General features: G+C 31.6%; 2 protein-coding genes across 13 annotated transcripts in view; both read right to left on the bottom strand.

The window, feature by feature from the left end:
- The window catches only part of Ret (protein kinase receptor Ret oncogene), a 113,783-nt gene that overhangs the window by 34,966 nt on the left and 55,892 nt on the right, over positions 1 to 22,925 (bottom strand). For 6 of the 11 annotated variants that reach the window (XR_012460881.1, XM_074136082.1, XM_074136084.1 and 3 more), the window contains 3 exons: positions 22,450 to 22,668; positions 14,901 to 15,019; positions 4,477 to 4,606 (listed from right to left, as the gene is read on the bottom strand). Coding sequence is in view for 5 of the 11 variants with exons in the window: in XM_074136082.1 (XP_073992183.1) it covers positions 4,477 to 4,606; positions 14,901 to 15,019; positions 22,450 to 22,668 (468 nt within the window). In the remaining 6 variants the exon portion in view is untranslated. Of the gene's footprint in view, positions 1 to 4,476; positions 4,607 to 5,553; positions 5,670 to 6,050; positions 7,316 to 9,493; positions 9,513 to 14,900; positions 15,020 to 15,917; positions 15,931 to 18,720; positions 18,738 to 22,449; positions 22,669 to 22,925 lie in introns of those variants that run through there. The other 5 variants (XM_074136088.1, XM_074136089.1, XM_074136087.1 and 2 more) reach the window with 5 other exon arrangements.
- On the bottom strand, positions 17,154 to 18,262 carry LOC141458336 (uncharacterized). Of its 2 annotated transcripts, none has more exons than XM_074136182.1 (3): positions 18,131 to 18,262; positions 17,405 to 17,671; positions 17,154 to 17,311 (listed from the first exon to the last, which is right to left on the bottom strand). In XM_074136182.1, exons 1-3 carry the CDS (start codon positions 18,138 to 18,140, stop codon positions 17,196 to 17,198), a joined length of 393 nt encoding a protein of 130 aa, XP_073992283.1. In that variant the 5' UTR covers positions 18,141 to 18,262; the 3' UTR covers positions 17,154 to 17,195. The 2 variants fall into 2 exon arrangements, with proteins under 2 accessions (XP_073992283.1, XP_073992284.1); XM_074136183.1 differs by having other exon boundaries at positions 17,405 to 17,599; positions 18,131 to 18,222.

Here is a 22,925-nt window from a genome sequence, read left to right as displayed (position 1 = left end):
CTGTCCTGTGAGTTATTCAATACAATATAAACTTATTTCTCCATTTATAGAAGTAAAGAGTAAAAGTAAGATTGAAAAGATGCCTTTCAATTAGATCAACCCAAAAAGCGTAAATACTCTTCTTCATAATGAAAATGATGTAGACAAGTTCATGGGAAAAAGCGGCATTATATTCAGTTAGACCACATGGCTGCTCTATATACATTATTCATGATTATCTTGTTTCTTCCAGCATACACTTCAGAGAAGGTCAAACTGGCCACCGAGTACTTCTGCGAAGTAAAACTCAGCTGGGCTATGCTGTTCTATGTGTATTAGTTTAAGGGAATAAATTAACTAACTTTCTGTCGGATCCAAGCCAAAAGAAATGTAATTAGAGGACATTTTCTGGAACTTTCGTTTTTGAGCTCTAGAAAATAAACCGCAAAATTTTCTAAAAACCATTTTTGGGGGGGGGGAGGGAATCAAGAAACTCTAAAAAAAGATATATTCTGACAATTCGTTAAAAAATTTGCAATAAAAAAAAAGGATTGCAATACATTCCAACTAGTAAGAGTTAGTAACTACTTCTTTACCAAACAGCCACTAGTTAAACTGAATCCCTCAAAGAGGACAATATTACATTGAGAAGAACAATTCTACAGTTTAAAAGCAAGTTAGAAGTTTAAATTGTATTCGCCAAAGTGGCATCAGGAAGTAGGTGATTGCGGTCTAGTTAAATTCTACATTTGGAAGTTTCTTCAAATGTTGCGGTGGCAAAACTTTACAGTCAATATACAACAACGTATGTTGTGTGTTTAAACATTACATAAATTAACTGTATTTTATCTGAGTGAATGTCTCATACAATAGAATGAGGTTTTTGGCATTTATTCATTTGCTAAAGCTTGTAAAGTGTTTAAAATAGATTTTAAAAAAGTTCTACTTTATGATAGCTTTTAATTCTTAAAAAGACTTTATGATAACTTTTAAATACTTCAAATACATTAAAATATAGTTATTATTAATCAAAATAAAAAATATCACGAAATTAAACTTTTCTGTGAAACATTGGCTCAGAAATTGTAAGAGATTTGAGATAAGCAGCGAACTCTTTGATAGTATTTATGTTAAGTAATCCTACAAGTGAAAATATTTCCAAGGACGAAGTTTTCAGATTCATAAAAAGATTTCTTCTAATTAAAGGTTGGAGCGGCTTAAAATAGAAACTTAAGTTCGTTATCCATAATGCACTAATCATTGCTTTCTAGAATCTGTCCCCGTAATTAATAAAACTATTGACAAAACAAATAATATCCCTCAACCAAGAGACCTGACTAATGAAATGAACGAACTACAAATATCTACCAATTGAGGGTGAGTCCCTCACCAGTAATATCTCCTGAATGTAGGTTAAAGCACGAATTGTCAATATTGTTTTATATTTCTTTTAAATCAAACTATAGCAATTAGATACTAAACAGTTTTGGCAATATTTATTACCCCCAGATGGTGTTTAAATGATTATGTTTTAGCTCTTCGTGACGATTTTGTACTTGTACAAACATATCCTTAGATTGTAATTGTATTTTTCCCAACACTCTCAGCTAAATTGTACTTCCAATTATCCAATTTTAACCCCCAGGTGGCGTGGAAGATTTTCTTTAACTTCTTCAGGGAGATTTGTGTACCTGAGGGGTATCACAGACTAAACCAATAACCCTCAATACAAACACATAGTGATTGCACAGATGATTGTGCAACTATTTGGATTTGGCGAACTCTTAAAGCATCTCTAGTTCATTATGGTGAATACTCTGTACGTGAATACATTATTATAACGTAAGAGAAACAGGGGCTATTGCTTACCAACGTAAGAAATATTTACAGCTGCAAGAAGTGCAGCAAATAATAGGAAGACCAAATAAGAGCGCCCTTCCCTCTCCACAAAGAGATGTAAAAGAAAGGCATTGAAAAAAAGAAAAATTTGAACTGACCTCTGGCTTAATCAGCTCTTAATACATTTGTGAATCAATCTCTGAATCCACCCCGCATTGCAAAATTAAGTTTTCAGAAAGGCTTTGTCCGAGACCTTGATAAAAGCCATTAGTGGAGGAACTAGCTCTCTGCATGATTTTTTGTCGGTAATCTAATCCTTTTGGAGGACGCAATCTACATTACCTCCCAACACTTTAGGCGTCGAATTTTAAGTTAACATTATACAAACGTAAAGAGAAAAACGGAATTTAACAGATTTGAAAGATAGTTAGCAACCCTCTTTCAATTGGAGTTAGAGATCAATTTTTGTTATTAATACTGAATTGAAAACTTTGGCTTCAATTAATCAAAATAAGGAGGAAATCCTCCTACTCTCTGGAGATAAATGTATTTTTAACTTCATTTCTTACTTTAATTTATTGAGGATGGCTAAAAGTACCTTTTAATTATAAATTAAATGCTGTTATTCAGTACAACTCCTAACTGGCTCATTCCATTAATTCGATCATGGTATAATAAACTTTCTAGTAAAATTAACACAAAAGATAGCTGATGATCAATAAATTATCTGCCCAATTTCGTAATATTTCAAAAGGTTGAAGACATTATATTTAATACAATATTGTATTACTAAATATATGGAAATTAATATAACCCAAGTAAAATACAATAGCCTCAAAGTAAACAATGACTTTCAAGTTAAGCGTGAAAATTCAACATAGGATATCGTTTTGAACATTTCACATGTTACACTGTACAAGAGCATTTTTGCGAGAGGTCATTTAAATTTCCGTAATTAAAATGTATTTAATTTGAGCACAATTATTTTTCACTTTTTTTTTTTGCATGTAACAAGCTACAAACCATAAATGAGAGGTAACCAAGTATGTTACAACCATGAAGATGAGTATCGTCAACGTATTGGAAACAAATTCTCGGTATTTGCGTGTGGCCTCCCGGACTTCTGGCGAAAATAATTAATTCTTTTTTATTTTTTCCCCATTTCTTTTTCAGTTTAAATCTTTTTACAGATTCTTCGAACTACGTTGTAGTACAAAAAACTAAAACAAATAACTTAGTTTACAAATTTTGTACTGCTGCTTTTTTTTTTTTTTTTCAAGAATCTAAAAGTTGAATAATTTTTTAGGATTTTAAGCCCAAAATTGAAACTAGTTTTGATTTAATAGTTGAATTTTAATGTTCGTAAAAGAAAAATGTATAATGTTATCGTAGGGAGTTAATTTTATTTTTTTAAATATGATTCGCACAAGGCTGCTGCTCCCTAACTGTCCTTAAAAATATTTCATATGTGAAACATTTAAAAAAATGGCAGACTTGATATAAGTTCTTTTAATACAAATTATAAAGAAAAACGTTCGAACCATGTTCGTGGAAAACGCAAAAAAACTGGTTAAACTCAAAGGAGTTTAACCCAGACCTTCATTATTAATTAAAGAGGGCCCAAGGGCAGGACCTGAGTCTTTGAGGCTCTTATCCCTATCCCAAGCTCCACTTTAAAAAACAATAAATTCCTAAGGATTCTTCCCCAAGAAACAACCTTCCGATCCGACTATAACATCGAAAGACATTCTTGAGCTCCTTTAAGGAAAAGAATTTTCTCTTCTTATTATACAAACTCCACAGCTATAATTTTCCACGAAATAAATTATTATTTTCTCAAAGTATCTGCCATTCAGGGGAATTTTTCATCCTTTATTTATTTGGTGCTTCAGTTTTATTCGATACCTACTTTAAAAGAAAATTATATTGGCAATAGGAAAACATTAAAATAAAAGTTTCCATTATCCTAATTTTCTAGGAAGTTAACCAACCAAGAAGAAATGTAGTTACAAGAAAAGTGTTTTATCTTTGAGTATAAATGTCAAGTATGAATATTGGTATGAGGTGTAAAATTTATACGGCTCCGGAAATTAAACGGTATAACGTTTCATTCTGGTAGAATGGAAAAGCTTCATATTACTGACATTTCAGGATATAGTTTTTGTAATATGTATGATGTATCTACATAAATAAATTGTAATTTATGCAAAATTAATAATATTTTTATATGCTCTTATTACTAGTAATAGAATAATAAGTGGTAAGAGATAAAGAACACGTTTAGGTTACATTTTCTAAAAATGAGATGTTAACCGACTTTTTCTTCTTCTAATACGGCATGAAGGCATCAAAGTTATTCGGTGAAAGAAGTTTCGAGGCCCGTATTAAAAAGGCAAGATTGGTAGCTTGAGTACGGATAAATAATCCTAGAACAGATCGTCTTCTTTATAAATATAAAAAAAAAATATAGGCAGATAAGCAGATAGAAAATTGAGAGAAAGACAATGACGGACATAGTTGGATGATGGGGGTGGACTTCTCAGGAAATTAGGAGTAACAGCATGAAAAGAAAAAAGCATGCAAGAAAGGCAAATGATTTTGAAGGAGTGCTAGGCCCAACTAGGGCTAAAGTGCCTAATAATAAGTAATAAATGTTACCTCGAAGTATCTTATATTTAGGTCTGTTCAGTTTGCAAGGTAGATCTATTGGTCCAATACTGCCCAGCGATATACCTCCTCTTGAATTCTCATAGACTTGATAAATGGCTTCCCCAAAGAAACATAACTCCTGTAACAAATCAACGAAAATAGATTAATTAGGGAAATAAATCTTCTTCCTTAAAAAAAGATGGAGGAATGGTATAGTAAAAATTAATTTACAGTAAGACTAATTAGTTTCAGACAATTCAGGCCTGCTGAGAGAAAACTTAACCAATAGACTAAAAATTGTTTTTCTCGTTCTATTCTAAAAATAAATACAATAGATTCTGCGAAATCACGAAACTGAATATGAAAATGAACAATATTCATACAGGGTCTCAAGATCTTATATTTCACATTGTGACAAACAATTGAAAAAGTGATAGAGACTTGAAAACTAAAACTTTCGAGGATTTAGGAAAAAAAAACACATCGAAGGCTACGAATCAGTTGAAGCAGAAAGCAGATAACAAGAGAACAAGAGATAATATAAGAATAAGAGCGGGTTACGATAAAAATCCAACTAAGTTTGGAAGGAGACAAAGAGTGTGCTTAGTATATGCTGAGAAGCGAAATTGCATTGGGATTTAGTTAAGTTTAGAAGTTATAGTCGAAATTTCATGGACAAACGGCCCAGATATACATAGATCTAAAGAGTTATTTGAAAGGTTTTGAAGGGGGAAAAAGTCATTTTAGACCCACCCTTTATCAATCCCAACAGCAATACTTCAACTCTCGTAACCTATTGTAACTTGCAATGTAGAAATGTACTTACTTTTATAGGAATACTATTTTCTAAGAATGTTTTAATAGGATGGAGTCCTATGGAAATAAGTCCAGATGGAATTTTTTCTTAAGAACTCACTTCCGTGAAACCAATTTTCAAAAGAAAATCATTCTAAGGTAATACAATAATAGTAATTAATTAAATTCAACGTTTCAAGTTAAAAATTCGAACATAAATTTATTCTATTTAGAATTGGGTTATTTCCAGTGAAGGATAATTCCAGTACTCAGCGGGATATTTATTCTAACCTTGATAGCTTTATTCAAACTTCTCTGACATGTTCCACAGAAATAGAAGGTCCATCAATAACGGACATACCGTTCCAATTTTCTCCATCCTACACTGAGCGAGATTTATTTACATCTCCGGGCTTCAAAAAAAAAAAAACAACTACAAGACAGAAATCAAGTCGATGATTTAAGTAAATTTAAAAGATGGAAAATTTAATTGTTAATTTAATTGGGCTACTTTTGTTTCTAGCAATCTCTTCTTCGTGAGCGTGTGTCTGTGTGTATTAAGTTTGCATCTGTGTGGGTTGGCTCAAAAACAGAAAACCGCAGCAGGTTCTAAATTAAACCTTGTCCAAATCACCTAATTTTTGGAAAATAAATATAAACTATATAATCAATATTTGACAATATTTTTTTAGAATTAATACTAAGATAAAATTCTTTAATATTTCAAGAATATTTTGAAGAAGTTTCAACTCTATTACGGTAATATTTACGAAAAAAATTGAACTTACGTTATAACTTAAAAGAAGGAAAATTTGCTATCTATAGGGTGGGCTAGTTGTTTCACAGAGCGAATAGTAAATTACATCATCTTACAGCTCATGTTCTGCATTCGTTCTGTGGGAACCCACACTAGGATATTTTCAAAATTCTTGATCAAAAAACTGGAGAAACATAACATAACTTTTGGCCATATGAACGCACAATTCATGCCACAAGGTTTGGCAAAAAGAGAAAGTTCTACAATCACATAACGCTGTTCAAAAAACTGAAAAGATCAACAAATAAGCAATAAAGAGGTACAGTAAGCAACACACCCAAACACATCTCTACACTGTGTTAAACAGGATTCTCGGTCTATCTAATCTAAGTTTGAAGAGTGTCAATCAGAAGTGGGCCTTACTGACAACTTGTACCTTTAAAAAACGATACAACTCGCTTAATATATGTACATTCTTATTGTTTTCTAAATTAAAACATGTTTGATTTAATTAAACTATAATTGTATTCGTGAAAGGGATACCCAAATTTGTTATTAAAACAAAAATATATTATTAAAATCATAGCTTAAAAAACTAACTGCTAGTAAATTTTACAGTAAACGAAAGAAGGTTAAAATACTGCTATTATAACCTAAAGGTTATCCGAGTGTACTTTATAAAACAATTTATTGCACAATTGATAAGATATAAACGAAAGTAAAAATAAGTCCTTTTCTTTTCCTTCGTTTAGACATTTTTATAATGTTTTAAAGTCTTCTTAAATGCAATAAATTAGTTAGAAAATAATCTTTCCCAGTTTATAGTTCAGACTGCTGAATAACAAAATTGAGAGAAGATCCGAAAGCCCTCGATCGTCCTCTTACCACTAAGAGGAAGTGAACATTTAAAGGCTCAAGATTTTGCTTTAGCTTTTTTTATGTTTTTCTGCCCCTCTCTCCTGGTGAAAAAGGGGCTACATCAATAACTTAACTAAGATATACTAGAGTTTTAAGGATACTTCATTGAAGTATTATTAGAACAATAAATAGTGGTTCTTAAATTCATTTAACTTGTTGAATACAGTTCTTTGGACCATTTTGAAATTTATATGCGCCTCGTGAGGAAGAAGACAAGCAAACCTAACCGTGGGAATTGCTTGTGGTTTGTGCTTTAAATCAAGCAACAACAGGCGGAATATTTCGCTTAAATAAAAGCAATCCATTATTGTGTGACCTACTTTATAAATTCTCTTTTACTGAATTACATACCAACTACAAAAATGATAATCTGCCCGTTTAATTTGTTGTTAATATTAATAAAATATGTGGGGGTTCTAGAAAGTCAAGGGTCATTATTTATACATAATCAAATGGAATTTTAACATGTAGAATCTCTCTTCAATATTGTAAATATTAACAATGTTGGGCGCAATTGATGCTCTAAATTCGGACATTAGCCACCCATAAGCCTGAGGACAAAAATTGAGATTTTAGAAGTAAAACAAAATTACACAAATCTGCGTTGCTAAAAATTATGATTGTAGCTTTTCTTATGTAAGAATTATACCTTCTGGAAAGTAGAAGGCAAGACAAGAAGAGACAGGAAGTACTATGACAAACAGCTAATCTCGACTTTTAACTTTCGAAAATGTAATGAGAAAAATTTTCTATCATGGAGACATTAGCAGTAATGAGTCCAACTCCATGCATCCTAAGGGTCATAACAAGAAGCGCACTATAAAGAAAGCACTATGAGATCGAACTAAAAAACGCAAGCTAAGTCAAAAGAGTTAACATTATTTATGCACTCAATTACACAAGTAAACTAGTGATGAAAATAATAATTATAAATGTAAACAGGCTGTGGCTCGTTAGCATGCAAAGAAGGACGTAGCGTGCACTTCAGCCATAGTTGTTCAAACCAATCACATTAAGTGCATCACATCATCAAGTGTTACGGTTTATTCGATGTCAACACTTCTATCGACATTCATTCGTTCATTTGTTGTTTGATTTGTTCTTCTTCTAAGCATTGTACCTCAATCAGTTTTTCTATAACTATTTTTTGCCACAAAGCCTGTGTCAGAAATAAAATTTGTTTTTGCCCTGTACTTTATTTAAATGAATTTATTTCATGTATTCCTGTTACTTAATTGATCTTTTCTTTTACTTCTTTATTTTATGAACTCTGTTTCTTTTTTTTTGTGTGAGTGTAATTCTGTTAAAACAACTTTATTTGTCAAACGACATAGTAAGGATAGGTGTAATTTTCAGGCGTATGTTCCATGTGGAAGTTAAATTTAGTGGCTACAAATATTTGTAATCTGATTGGCCTATGGACTTGCTCACTAGTCGTTTGACAAATAAGATTAATCTCAAGTTGCCAAAAATATCATTCTACAACCTAGGAATTGGAACAGATATGTGATGCCTCAAAGTGCAAAAGAACTAGCAATTGTAACGTGCTACCTCTTCGTGTCAGCACCAAATTCATGGGAATACAGATTAGGAACTTGAGCAAGGTGAGAGTTAATTCCTGCTAGGTCCAATAACAGGACGCAGGTTTTTTACCCAGACATGGGTATCCATGTCAAATCAATCTAGCTTCATTTGTCACTTTTAAAGTTTCAAGAAATGTTGGATAATTAATGAGTACTGAAACATTCTAGATGAAAAACTGAAAGAGAATTACATAAAGAGAGATACGCATCTCATAGTTGATCCATGACTAAACGTGTGACATATTGAGAAAAGCGCACGATTTCAAGAAGAGAAAGGAGAAGAAAAGAAGAGAAAGATAAAGAGTAAGCACCACATAACAATGAGAGAGTTCAGACAGTAAACTCAAAACATAATCGAACTTCCAACCACAGTACTACAGTTGTAACTGAAAATTTTATTCAGCCTAATATTATACAGAAGGCCAAATTCAATCAAAATCATAATCTAGCTAAAAGAAAGTTTTTCTTATTTCTCAAATAAGAGTTATATTCTCTTCTAAAAATAAACCTGATTTCTTATTATTGAAGTCTAAGAACCAATATAAAGTCTTCCAGTTTCCAATCTTCAAAATAAATTTATCTCTTTCTTTAACATAGAACTAATTTTTTATTATTATTATATTTTGCAGATTTCTTTTACAATATATGTTTATGCTGTTATATCAAAACTTTACCGATCGATTGGCAGACTGGAGGATTTGTTTTCAATTGTATTCTTAATTTTTTTGTTTTTTATGTGCAAGTTTTTCTATTTATAGAATAATACAGTAGTATGGATTTATTTTGAAGTAATTTATGAACTTTTAGTGCTGTAATGTCAATTCTGAAAAAAAACACAATTATTCTACTACTAGAGATATGCTAGATTGTAAGTTAAATGTACATTGAAAGTACTCTCTCCTCGAAATAAGCAATCAACCCAAATGATTAATCAGAAATTAGTTAATAAAACTGATTGAGAAACTTTTGTTACCTTCGTGTTTCAAATTCGGTATAATCTAGTACAATTAGAAGGCCCAATTCAAGGTCGCACTGCATTATATCGATCTCCTAACTAATGTTAACTTCAAGCTATTTTTACATAAAACAAAGCAGTATTTCAATTAATCAAAGCAAAAGTAAAATAATGCACGAGAAGACGCACAAGTTATCGTGACGATAAACGTTTATAGAATTTACTTGTGCGCAATTAGAATTTGATATACGATGTTATAGCACGTAAAATAAATTTTAACTCAAGGCCAAACAGTAATTATTGGAAAGGAAAGTATGACAGAAAAACAGTTAAGACTGCCAATTAGATTTTTAAAGGAAAATCAATTGTAGTTTTTCCTTTTTGTTTGTCTTTTTTTAGGCACAAAAACATCTGAGGAGCATTTTATAGTTATGTGCTGATCTAGACATTGTTATTTTGTTACAGACAACACTTTTTATCAGCGAGCTGTAAAGATAAAGGAGACTGGACTTGAACCCGGTAGACTGCCTGGGATGCACTATTGAATTAATCTATTTTATAGAAATTTTCCTTATTTAATAATGCTTATTTAAAGGCAGTATCTTGGAATAGGAGGAACTTAGCTTTTTCTTTTATTCCATGGAGTTGAGTTTTTTGCAAGCAACATTGAATTCTTCTACAGTTTCTCTCACCTTGGCACATTTCTCTTAGTTTATTTCTCAAAGAAATTAAAGGATCTGGAATATTTCCTTGTCTAACAACCAGTGGGTATCCAAAATTACTAAAATTTTATTCGTATGACTTCATAGCCCAATACAAGATGTATTTGAATCTTCTCGATTCCAGCACAGAACCTGCAACAGTTCCATATCCCAAGACTTTCAAACTTCTAGAGTACTTTTATACAATGCTAAGTGAAGAAACTCATCATGCAGGACATAGACAAAATTGTTCAGACTGGGTGAAAACATTTAGGCCTCCTAATACTATTTATACACTCGAGAAAGTTCGATGAGGAGAAAGGCTGCCATATTTTAAAGTTCAAATGGACGTGTTTTCCCCAGAATCACGTATTTAGGGTCGGGATAGGTTGAGATGAGAAATTAAAGCTGTTACAATCTAAAATATCAGAATAATATCTGCCAACAATCTGATACAATTGTATTTATATTCTATTGACTTAATCATTCTTAATTAGTTTAACCTTTCATATCTTTAATTAAATGACGCATACTGATCATTCCCTTTAAAAAGTGTCTAACCTAAGATATATTTAATACGTATAAGAAAATCAGCTATTATTAGAAGCCATAGCATGTCTAGTTACATGTTTCTAGGAAGTTTATAAATATAAATCATTATATATAAGTAAAACGGCTAACGGCTAATTAGACATATATCCCTATGTTTACTAGAAGAGTACACTGTAACCAGAAACCTGGTCTCTAATAAACATAAATTAAACAAGAGCCTAGCCTAGTCTGCGCGGTGTCACAGAGCACGCGATTCTCTTATTTTATTTATATTCTACAAATATGTTATCATCCACATGATATACCATTTTTTCATTATCTAATTATGGAACTTAATTAATTACTGGCTTTTTTTAAAATTTGAATAAACTTAGGGTTTAACCAGGAAAATGAAGAAAAACATTTGGAACGCCCACATAAGTTTCACTTATCCATGTCTTTAACATTTAATTGTCTTGAAACCTAAAACTTGTAATAAAAAAAGTAGTTGCCATCAATATTATAGAACGCTTTTCAAAAAATCGCTAAAAACTTTTTAAAAAATCATACAGTAATCCTTACGGCCATATTTATTTAAAATTGGAATTTTGTTCTTAGAAATAGAATTCCTTTAATATTATAAAGCTTATATACATAGAAGTGACTATTGAATAGGATGCTTTGGCTCTACCTCATTCCAGAACTGGCTAAAAATGGATTTTTCTGGAAAAGTGATCCAAATAAAGGTAATTGTTTAATGGAAATAGTTGAAAAACTGAAAGGAAGCTAAAAACTGAAAAATCTATTTTGGTCAATCGATTTTCTTGGAATTTATACAACTTAAAAGCACTTTCTCGTACTATGAGCCCTTAATATTGCTTATATTTTAATACTTTCTCTTACAAGCAAGTGAAGATAAACATTTTTATAACAGCTGAGAAAAAGGTCAAGAGTTTAAGAAGTCATTTCAGTTTAATTTATTCTTAATCAAAATATGTATATCCTTCAGAAATTAACTTTCTCAATACATTCTCTTCAAAAGAAAATGAAAGTATAAAGCAATAAAAGTTTTCTTAACATGTCTTCCATCTATGTTACACCTCTTAAGAGTAACATTTGTCAGAGTTAAAGCCAGGCCTGTCAAAGAAAGCATCTGTGTGAGTACTTAGCTTTCATACTGACTGCTCTCCAGTATGTAATAACACTTTCTTCCTAAACTAGAAAAAGTATCAAGTCCTATAAGAAAGTACTTTATTTATAATTTATTTATTCTTGAAAAAATAATTTAAAATATCAAACAAATAGCACAATGTATCCAGTTAGCTATCAAGACTGAACGAGAACGGGCAAAAAACATGTCTTCAACTTCCCTAAAACCAAATACTTGTTAAAGAAAATTATCACCAAAAAGAAATGTATTGAAAATATATAATAAATAAAAATACAGTTAATCCGAATTAACTTAACAAACTCTTCACCACCGAAAATCTTCAAAAGAGAGATTCCTTCCAGACGCCCCTTCCTTATCTGAAAATTCCTTCATTTACGCGCAGTATCCCTTCCCTCTTTCTTCATCAGAAGTTAAGAACCTTCAAGCACAACACTTTCAACAATTTCACCTATAAAACTTTTGTATATATTTATGATCTTATAATTATAATTATTTATTTTTCACATTTAATTGTAACTTCTGCAATATTACTGCAGATTAATACTTTTATAACCAAACGTCTAGCAAAAAAAATTATTTATTTATTGATGTATTCAACTATTTAACCTTATTTTAAGACAATCTACTTTAAAAAATTGACTACTGGTCCATCTAAATGAGTTTTCAATGAATTAAACAACTTGATAACTAACACTCTTGAGTGCTCGTGAACACGTTTTCTTGCCAAAACAAACGTAATTTCTCATACGAAGATATAAGAAATCCTGGAAAATGATACTATCGTTTGAAAGCCCATTAGACAAAGAAACTTTTATAAAAAAAAAAAGTGCCAGCACCTAGGTCTGATAATGATCAGGTAAGGGCCTAATGAGTTTTCTTCAAAAATTTCGATTACTTTTTTATTTTTCCAGTATCCAGGAGGAAGATTGAGGCTGTTTGGAGAATAACTTAGGCTTCAAAATGGTATCAATTTTTAGAAAATTTATCTGTCTTTCTTAACCGTGTCATCAGAATCGGATTCGGACTAAAACTTTCTGAGTAATAACATTTTTATTGGAAAAAAGTAATGATTTTAGAAAACAAATTTAAAGTGACGTAACAGTGGAAAATGTGAAGTTGGCCAATACGTCATTGAGCTTCACTGTAGATGTACTACACACAGTAGGCCTGTGGACATTACTTACTGGTTGACTCTGTATATGAGAATTGTGCAAAGCGGTGAGCTGAGAGTTCTGCTTGAGGGTAAGAGATTGCCAAGGAGATTCACAAATCCATCTCAGTAGGCCTTATGGATACAAGTAAGTACTTGGATCGTAAGTAATGACGTTATTAGATTATTAATAACCCTTTTCTTCATTTTGTAGAGAGTTATCATCTGCCATGGCAAGAGAAATAATAAAAACATCTAACCGTCATAAAGGGGTTTTGTAAAATTTAATAGAGCTTAATTTTAAATGCGAAATTAGTATAGAAAATTAATTAATCCGTTAAGGTTACTAACTGGAAAACAAAATATAAAAGTCGGTGGAATCCATTAACCTTTGATATTTCGTTGCATAATTAGTTTTGACATTAACTAATGCATGCATCATTTCAATTGGAATTATAAATTTAATCGATGAATTTACAAACCCATTGCTATTAAAACCGTTTAATCGATTGAAGTTAAAATATTCTTTCTAAAATTTGAAGATATCAAACTTTGATTTATGGTTCAACTGACCTTTAATTAATTAAAAATAATGTGTAATAAGCTGAATAAGATTGAAAGAATGAGTAGGAAACTTAGAGGGCGTTAAATATTAGCTTATAAGTTTTTGGAGATTTTATATCAGCCTCATGACGTTGTTACTAATTAATTCGGGTAGGAGAGTCATTTTTTCCCTTACCTTTTTGAAGTTTGTCAAAAGTTTCGCCTCTTATCTCTACTTTGCAACAAAATCTTAGCGTTTGCCCACTTACCACTTCGGCCACAATTATTTTCTTCATTGTAACCTCCCACGACAATCTCCTTCTTTCCTACGACCTTTTACCCGTAGATTTTGCGTCAAGTGCTTTCCTGGCCAACTTGCTTTTGCCCTTGCCTTTCTTTTGTACTGTTCTTGTGCCCGAACCATCTCAGTTTGTTTGGTTTTTGTGCCCTTTTTCCACAACTAGTATAAGAAGTTCATCTTTGAGAGCAATTCATACCTTAGTTTTTCTATTTCCTTTAGTTTGGTCAAAGATACAACATCTCAACTGCCTGATTGCGATTTTTTTTCACATTTACTTAGGATCCAGGGTTACCCTTAGGTAATGAATTGGAACGTAAGTAGAGCGACAAACCCCCAGTTTACTTTTAGGCAGATATCGTGGCACCAATAGGGAGTCTGCAGTAAAACTCATTTTAGTTTAAAAGAAGGTAGAAGAAGGAGTGGCGTTTGGAATTCAGTTCAAGAAGCTAAAAAAAACGCTTGTTAATTGTGACGAAGAAGTTTTGGGGGATCTAGAAGTTGGGAAATAATCTGAAAGGCACAAATGAGTTCAAATACCTGTCCTAAGAAGCCACAACTCACAAACAAAAAGTAAAAAAAGCTATTACATCTAATGCACAACTGAAGCGGGAAATAGATGTTTCTGCAGCCCTGCGGCACACTCTTCGGGGGGAAAAAGCCTGCCCAGAAGCGCAATAACGAACTGATATAAAATTATTTTAAGACTTGAGGTGTTTCATGGTATGAACGGACCTTATGGATAATGAGATCTGCGCAAAAAATGTGGAATGTGGTGAAGAAAAAGCAGGTGATAGAAAAGTTTGATGGGGCCAAGCCCTCCTTCTAACCACAGATCCAAGGTAAAAAGATAGAATGGAGATTAAAATATAGACACTGCATAAACACATCTGGGTAAATATCGTAGTTAATTAGTACACCGAAATTATTTCTTTTTATTTTGTACAAGCCCGTGATTTCATTTTAACATCAATACCCATAGTTGTATGAACTTATTTATATTTATTTTTTTTAAAAAAAAGATACATTACCTTTACAGGAGGTTTGCAGATATCTTCTAAAGCAGGGAGCAGTGACACTTTCAAAATGGAATCAGCCCGCAACCCTTTATAATTTACGGTTACTGTTACTCCTATTTGCGCAGGAACCTCTGAAAAAATAAAAAAAGAAAAATATAATTATAACCAATGTAAAATTATAAAAATTTAATATAAATAACAAACATACATTATTAAGAAGTAGCAACGAATATTTTCAAAAATGAAGTATTAAGTTCATAAACGCGCTGTATTTAGAATGCGGTGGTTGGTGGCTCAAAGCGTGTTGGCTACCATTCGATTCTTCTCTTTCTAGACGTCTGTAGTGAGAACACTGTCCGGCAGTGCACTGAAAGGGATCCCAGGCGCCTTAGACGACCCTCAATTAAAAAATAAAAACTAATTTGAGTTGCAGGAATCAAGGATTAAAATTCGAAGTAGAGAGTTATATTGGTTTTATAAAACCCGAAATAATTCTAAATTACTATAATTAATGTATTAATTACTTATTTTTATGTGATATGAATGATTAATTTAAAATTTCAAGTGAATAATTGTTATCTTTGATTTTATCCAAGTAAGTAGCACGCATGCTTATTATATCCCTGATCGATTTCGCAGTTTCATCCATCAAAAGAGGTAGGTAGATAGGTAAAGAGGTAGAGGTTGAGGCAGAGGTCATGTTTGGTGAAGAGATTTCGACTTCTTTTGTTTCCGTAACCACATTTTATATTCTTAAGTGTTTTAGATTTATTTCTTAACTAACTCTTATTCTTAACTTTCTTAAAAATTAAATTCTATAAATTAAATACTGCTAGTGAATTGAAAAGTGACAGTAAGTATTAGCCCTATCGATCCTTCATCTCAGAGGCTTTAACGACCATTCTTTAAATTCTGCTTTTAATGATGTTGAGGAGTTAAAGAATAAAGATGAGTACGTATCCTTAAGTAGTAATAAAAACAGTGGTACTGAATTTAGTTTAATAGTAAACACTGAAGTAAAATATTTACCTTTGCAGGGAATTTAAACATTATATTTCGGAAAGTACTATTACGGAATCTGACAAAAGGTTAGTTAATAAATTCCCTTAATCAGAATTACCACTTTATTAAAACTATTTTTCTCTCGTACAGTGACTTATTTTATAGGCTAGCGAAGGCGACATCTAAACTTATCTTACCACTCATGCACACGTACAAATCTATAACTTTTATATGTCTAGGAAAATTCATTTCAGATGGTTCTTGGGGAAAGGCAAACAACTGCAAAACGTCTCAAAAAATAAATAATTTTTATTATGTAATGCCAACGCCTTAATGGACGCTTTCATAAATCTAAAAATATTTTTGGATGCTTTTAGTGCAGCAGATAATACCGCCTACATAGAAGCGAAAATCGCCCACTCAGCAGGTAACGCCCAGGCTTAAAGCTCATTGATTTCACTAATTAATTCTAAGCTTTAAACTTCAAAATGAAATTTGATTTTTAAAATTTTCTAACTAAAGTTAATGAGGTTTAAATATTTGAACACATTTTTTCGGAATACACAAAATTAAGCCCATTAAATTTTGCCCTTGGGATAAAATTGGTGAAGAGTTAAGGACTTTTTTTTTTTGTACAGATTCGTGATTTTCCATCATTTTCGCTAGTTCTAAAGTTATGCAAGATAATGACGAATTCTCGAACTCTCCCACAGACTATAATATTGAACGATTGGTACGGTGTAAATACGAAAGTTCTGGCGAAACGATACACAAAGGGTTAATAATTTCAAATATTTGTACTGGAACGAATTATAAATGGATCTAAGAACTAAGAAATCGCTTGAGGAATATGTTTTAAAAACTAAAGAAGTTCCACTTCAATGACCATTACAACTAGGATTGTGTCCAATAGTTACACAATGTTTTTGTATGACAAATTCAGAGATAGGGCACAGAAACGAGGTATTTAAGAAAAAAAAAACATTAAAAAACTATGATAAAAGTAATCATCATTTCCCTTTTACACATGCATGAAAAATTAGAGATCTGGCGAAAATTGTATTCCCTATTTTACGCAATGGACATTACTTTCAGCCTCATTTTGTGTCAAAACCTACATATGTATCAGGGCCGAGAAAAATAATATCCTCTGAGAATGGAACTACCTCTACCATCTGTAAGTAAACCAAAGTAACTAAATACATAATGTATGTAAAACTTTAAATTAAGCTAACAATAAGCTAATAAAATATAATTCAAAAACAATAGAAATTTATTGAAAAAAATAAAAAAAAAAATATATTGTTATTCTTGTTTAACGATAACTTCAACACCTTCTATTTCTAAATCGTTACTTTCTGTTTTAATTACTTCTTCTTTTAAATAAAGCTGCAAATATTCTTTATAATCTTGTTCGTAAGCTGTGAGCAACAACAAATCAATTAACAAACCAACGAAATAATAATAATTGAATTGAATAAATAATAATTGAATAAAAAAATATATATTTTTACCAGGATCATTTAGTATTTGTTCATACGGAGATGATTTGACATCAATAATGTTATACGTTTCATAATCCCAATGTTGCTTTCTTTTATGTTTTTTCAACTGAAGTGAGCTTGAAAATACTTTGTTGCAATGAATGCATGTAAATGGTTTTCTACCTAAGTGGATAGTTTGGTGAAGTTTGAATAGATGAGTTTTTTCTGTCACAAAAATGCAATAGTCGCATTTTAATCTTACACAAAAGCATTTGGTTCCTGCCTTTAAGCCTAAAACTGTAAATATATAAATTTAATTTTCTTATCTACAACTATTCAGACTTAGAGAACTGATTTGCCTGAGGAATATTGAAATGTAAGCAACTGGAAGAGCCATCTTATTGAATCGATTTTTCAGTTTATCGGGTAAATTTTTCTGAGAAACTAGTAAATTTACCAACTCAGCATTTGAAAACTGTACATAAAACATTTGTCTAAAGCTGTCGAGTCTTAAATGAATAGATGCAACGATTAATTAATCAGATCTTCAAAATGCAACTTAAAAGCCTTCAACCTGGATACACTATCTATCTGAAAGGCGTGATTAGAGTGATGGAAAAAGACTATATCAAATGGAGAAAAAATATTCAATCTAGATCACATCATAAACACATAACGAAAGTTAAAATGGTATAACGGGGTAAGGAAAGGATCTGTAAAGTTCAGAATATAGTTACATTTAACAAAAAGTAATACCTGTTCTCATAATTATTTAATAATATGAAGAAATAGAAACAGTTTTAAAAAAAAGCCTTGGTAAAATTAACACATGTTTTTTTATATTGAGTAGATGTTCATTTGTTTTTCTAAGACAAAAGGAGAAAGATATTCACTTTCATTAGTGTATAATTATTTATTCCAAAAATAAAATATACGAAATATTTATACAAAAAATTAGACATTTAAATTAAAATTTAATAAAGAGTAGAGACAATTATAGTAAGATATAAACGTTTTCTTGAAAAAACTAAAGTGCAGATTTGAATGTTGTCTGTTTAAAATTAAAATTTCTTAATGGTTACCCACATATTTAAGCCTAGTGTTTCTTTTTTATAAATGAAAGGTTTTAAGTAACTTAATTTAAAGAAATGAGATGATGTGATTTTTAATTTGAAATTAAGTGAAATATAAATCAGCTGTTTACAATATTTTATTTTCGCTATTTTCATATGTTAAGCACAATAGATAACATTCAACTTTAAAGAAAATCCTTTTTTATTAAATCACACACAAAAAAAAAAAGAAACCAGAAACATTCTGGAAAGTACCCGTTTAGGTTAACTTACTTTTGAAGATAACACCATAGTATTGGTGATTTCATCCTACAGGCTAGAGGTTTTCTTGAAATCTTCCTAATTTTAGATATTCTTTCATCAACAATTGTATCACTGAAGAAAATTTGCTTGCTTCATGATAAGATTATCACTCTTATGACACTCCAATGTAAGAGCTGGTAAACTGTGAGAGGTTGCGCACACTTGTTTGTGTGTTTTTAAAAAAAAGTAATACAATAATTGGGTGTCATAGAAAACTATTGGTTTAAACTCGCACAATAACTCTTCAATTCATGTTTTAAATTATAATGAGTTAAGAACAGTTTGAATAGCGGAGTCATTCAGAACTTTAAGCTGGGAGGGGCTGGTAAAAAATTTAAATTGAGTTTGACATTGTTTAATTTTAAGAAAAAGTATGAAATATTTCCACCAGTTTGGGTTGAAATTTTGGGGCGATTTTGTGCACTTACATTTAATTTTGCATATATTAAAACTATCCGGTAGGACAGTTGTATAAGGGTTGATCGTCAAAAAATGCACGAAAAAGCGTAACGTTGAAAAACACCCAACTTTGACAATTTTTTTCTCTATAAAAGATAAAATTCCCAAATTTTCTTTATAATATAGGGCAAATCCTCCTTTATCACAGTAATTTTTTGCAACAACACAGATCTAATAGGTTTCGAGAAAAAAGTTGCTGAAAATGAGCAAAAACGGCATTTTCAAAAATTGGTCTTGTTCTTGTTGTTACCTTTTTTGTAAACTGCGTAGCGCCTAAATGCGTGAACCGATTTTCATGAATGAGGTGTCATTCGATTCGGACTTTTATGTAGATGTGCCTTTTGGGGGTCTCGATGCTGGTATTTACGTATAAATACCTTCCTATATTATTCCAAACGCTTTTTCAAAAAAATTGTTACTGAGGATAGTTTGGGGGACCGCAACTATAATCAATCTTTAAAAAGATCTCTCCATTGGTAGTTATGGTTCCGACTTAACACCTTATCAGGTTATAATGATAGAATTGCTTATTCCAAATTTTAAAAAAATCTGTAAAGCAGATATGTAACATTCCAAATAGACAAAAAGGAAAATCTATCAAAAAGGTACAAAAATCTCCTTAACAAAAACTTACAGTTTAAGATGTTAAGTATAAGGGTTGATTAAACGCCAAAAGGTACACAAATCAGCAAGTACCCAACATTTCATTAATACTTCATTAATATTTAAGTAGTTATTACAGTCAATCTACAGTGCTACTTGATCATATATTTTGTAGACGAAAATAACCAGCATAAGGGTCTGTGACATCTAATAAATTCTAAAAAATAACTTATTAATGAAAATTAATGCAGTAGAATTACTTAAATATTAATGAAGTATTAATGAAATGTTGGGTACTTGCTGATTTGTGTACCTTTTGGCGTTTAATCAACCCTTATACTTAACATTTTAAACTGTAAGTTTTTGTTAAGGAGTATTTCATATAAAGCAATGATAGTCTTCTCTTTGTTTGGATATTTACTCAAAAATAGAATGTCGGTAACGTTTAAGCTATTTTGCAGCTTTCTCTAACTTGAATTCGTGACGTTACTCTTATGCCGAAAGTGGTAGCCGATAGTATTTGAAATCTTTCAACACCTTGGCACAATTAAAAATATATGTGGCAAAAGATGCTTATTGTGTCACCCCTATTATAGTTCAAGTAGAAGAAACTATAAGTTACCAACAATTCTCTCTGATTATCCTCTTTGGTCTCCAAGTGTCAGTGTTCTGATATCGCGAACTTGTGATGTCAACGAACTTAGAATAGAATAGAATAGAAAAGAAATTTATTATTCTGGGACAATTGTCCCCTAAGAATAAATACAGGTACAAATAGAGGCCTTAATAGTTTGGCCTGTGATTATACAGAAATTAAATAAATAAATAAATATTTACAAAAGTGAAAATGAAAGTAAAAATAAAATAATAAAACAGCAGAAATTAAGGAAATGAATTAAAACAATTAGAATTTCGGAGGAAGCTGAATAGAAAGGAGATAACTGAATAGACGGGATTTAAAGATGGATAGGGTAGGAGCATGGCGGACAGATGAAGGCAAGGAGTTCCATAGAGAGGTAGCACGTATGAGGAAGGACTTGTCAAAGGATGAGGTACGGTGAGAGGGAATATAAAGATCAGATGAGCGAGATCTAGTGTTACGGGAATGGATGGAGGATTTAAACTTAAGGAGTTGAAAAATATAGGAAGGCCTTTGAGACTGGATGACTTGAAAAAGGAAAGAAGCCAAAAAATATTGGCGGCGATAGACAGGAAAAAGCCACTTCAACTCATCGTAGCAGTGCGAAATGCGAGAGTCTCTGGAAATGCTGAAAATAAATCTTATGAAGCAGTTCATGAGGCGCTTAAGCTTAGCTTCAATATCACCAGATAGACCGCCATACACTAAACAACCATAGTCGAAATGGGGGAATATAAGAGAGGAAACTAGGAGTTGCCGGGTCTTAATTGGAAAAAGGTGACGGGAACTATTAAACTGCTTAAGGATATGGATGGAACGGCGAGAGATTTGGGAAACATGGTTTTTCCAGGATACTTAAACAGGTTACAAGAGATGTATTCTCTTCTCCTTGATGTGCACAGTGCTGGATGCCCAAGAGACATATAAAAGTACCAGTCCAAAAATCTAACTCTAAACTAGTCCCTGTTTCTTCTACATTTACAGCACAGCGGACACGGAACTGAAGAGAAGTCTAGAGACTAGTAACTTTCCGCCTAAGATGTACGTAGTCATGGAATTTTCTCTGTTAGTCACAATTTCTTAATTATCATTTTGACATTTTAATTTCATTTAAATTTAAGATTTTAACTTTTTAGTTTAAATTTAATTTTTTCTAAGTAAATCTATCACATCTACATGGGCCCACAGGGCTTTGTAAAGTAATCGCCTATTTTTTCAGGCGGGGCTTAACGTCCAACTACCATTTACTTACTAGGTGTCGTGGACGGAGGCGACTAGCAAATGTACTTTACTATTTCTCATTTAACCATTAAATAAAATCCAAGGCCTAAAGACCGGGAATCGAACCCAGTACCACAATGCATATTAGCTTTGCAGGTCTCGCCTCTTAACCCGCTCGGCTACCGTGGCGCCTTTTAATTTTTTCTAAGTAAATCTATCACATCTACATGGGCCCATAGGGCTTTGGATAACATAAGGTTTCCCACACCAATGATAAATAACAATAATAAGTTATGTTAAAAAAAATATTTTTTAAAATTTTTGTTAATAATATTATGGAACGTCACTTTTCAGACAGTGTGAATGAATAAAATAGGTAATCATTTCTCAAAAATGGTGAACTTTCCTCTTCTGTCACTTTAAATATCTCTTTTAACACTTCACTAACTCTGATTAGCATGAACGAAATGTCTCTATTAATAGGTTTGCAAAGAATCAGAACTGATTCTTGATTTTACACAAATATTATTGTGGTAAATATTAAAAGTAACCATACATAAAACTGTAATTAATTAATTAAATTCAAGTTATACAAATTTAAAATGTTTGGATGAAATATTTACTTTCATTTCACCGTTTATATTTAATTCCGTTTTTCCAAACATATATGTATGTAATTTAAAAATCTTACATTTTAATGAAGATCCAACAGCATTAATGAAGCTATCAGGAAAGTTAATGAAAATATCATTAAATAAGGAAACGATTTAACTTACCTGGCATTGGACGACTCCAAGTAACAAGTCCAACTTCACTGACTGCAAACTTGCTAGGAATATTACCACTTGAAAAAGTAAACGGAAGTGGCCGTCCTACAGGTTTGCCTGTAAATAAGAGTACAGGAATTTTGGCGATTCTATCTCCAATATTTTCTCGATCCTGGATTCTCACAAACACCTCCATCTCACGAATAGGTGAATAAATTCCAACAGTACCTGCACACACAAAATTGCAAATTTCATTAATTTACTTTCATATTATTAATTAGACTTGAAGTGGGCTGATAAAGGGCACAAAAGAGGGCTAGTTCAGACAAAAGTAATGGTCGGTTTTATTAGGACTGAAAAACCTATATTGAAAACGAAGTTTCAAAAGAGGAAGACGAGCTCCATGTAATCGGATTTTTTCCAACATTGCTATTTTCATCTTTTTATATTTTTTTCATTGACATAGTCGAAAGAATTTGTTTCTT

This window comes from Rhodnius prolixus, unplaced genomic scaffold (genome assembly GCF_049639745.1).
Source record: "Rhodnius prolixus isolate KJV_2025 unplaced genomic scaffold, Rpr scaffold_5, whole genome shotgun sequence".
In the NCBI taxonomy this organism is placed as follows: domain Eukaryota; kingdom Metazoa; phylum Arthropoda; class Insecta; order Hemiptera; family Reduviidae; genus Rhodnius; species Rhodnius prolixus.
Note: the sequence above shows the minus strand (reverse complement) of the source record. Positions and strands in the feature narration are given on the sequence as shown.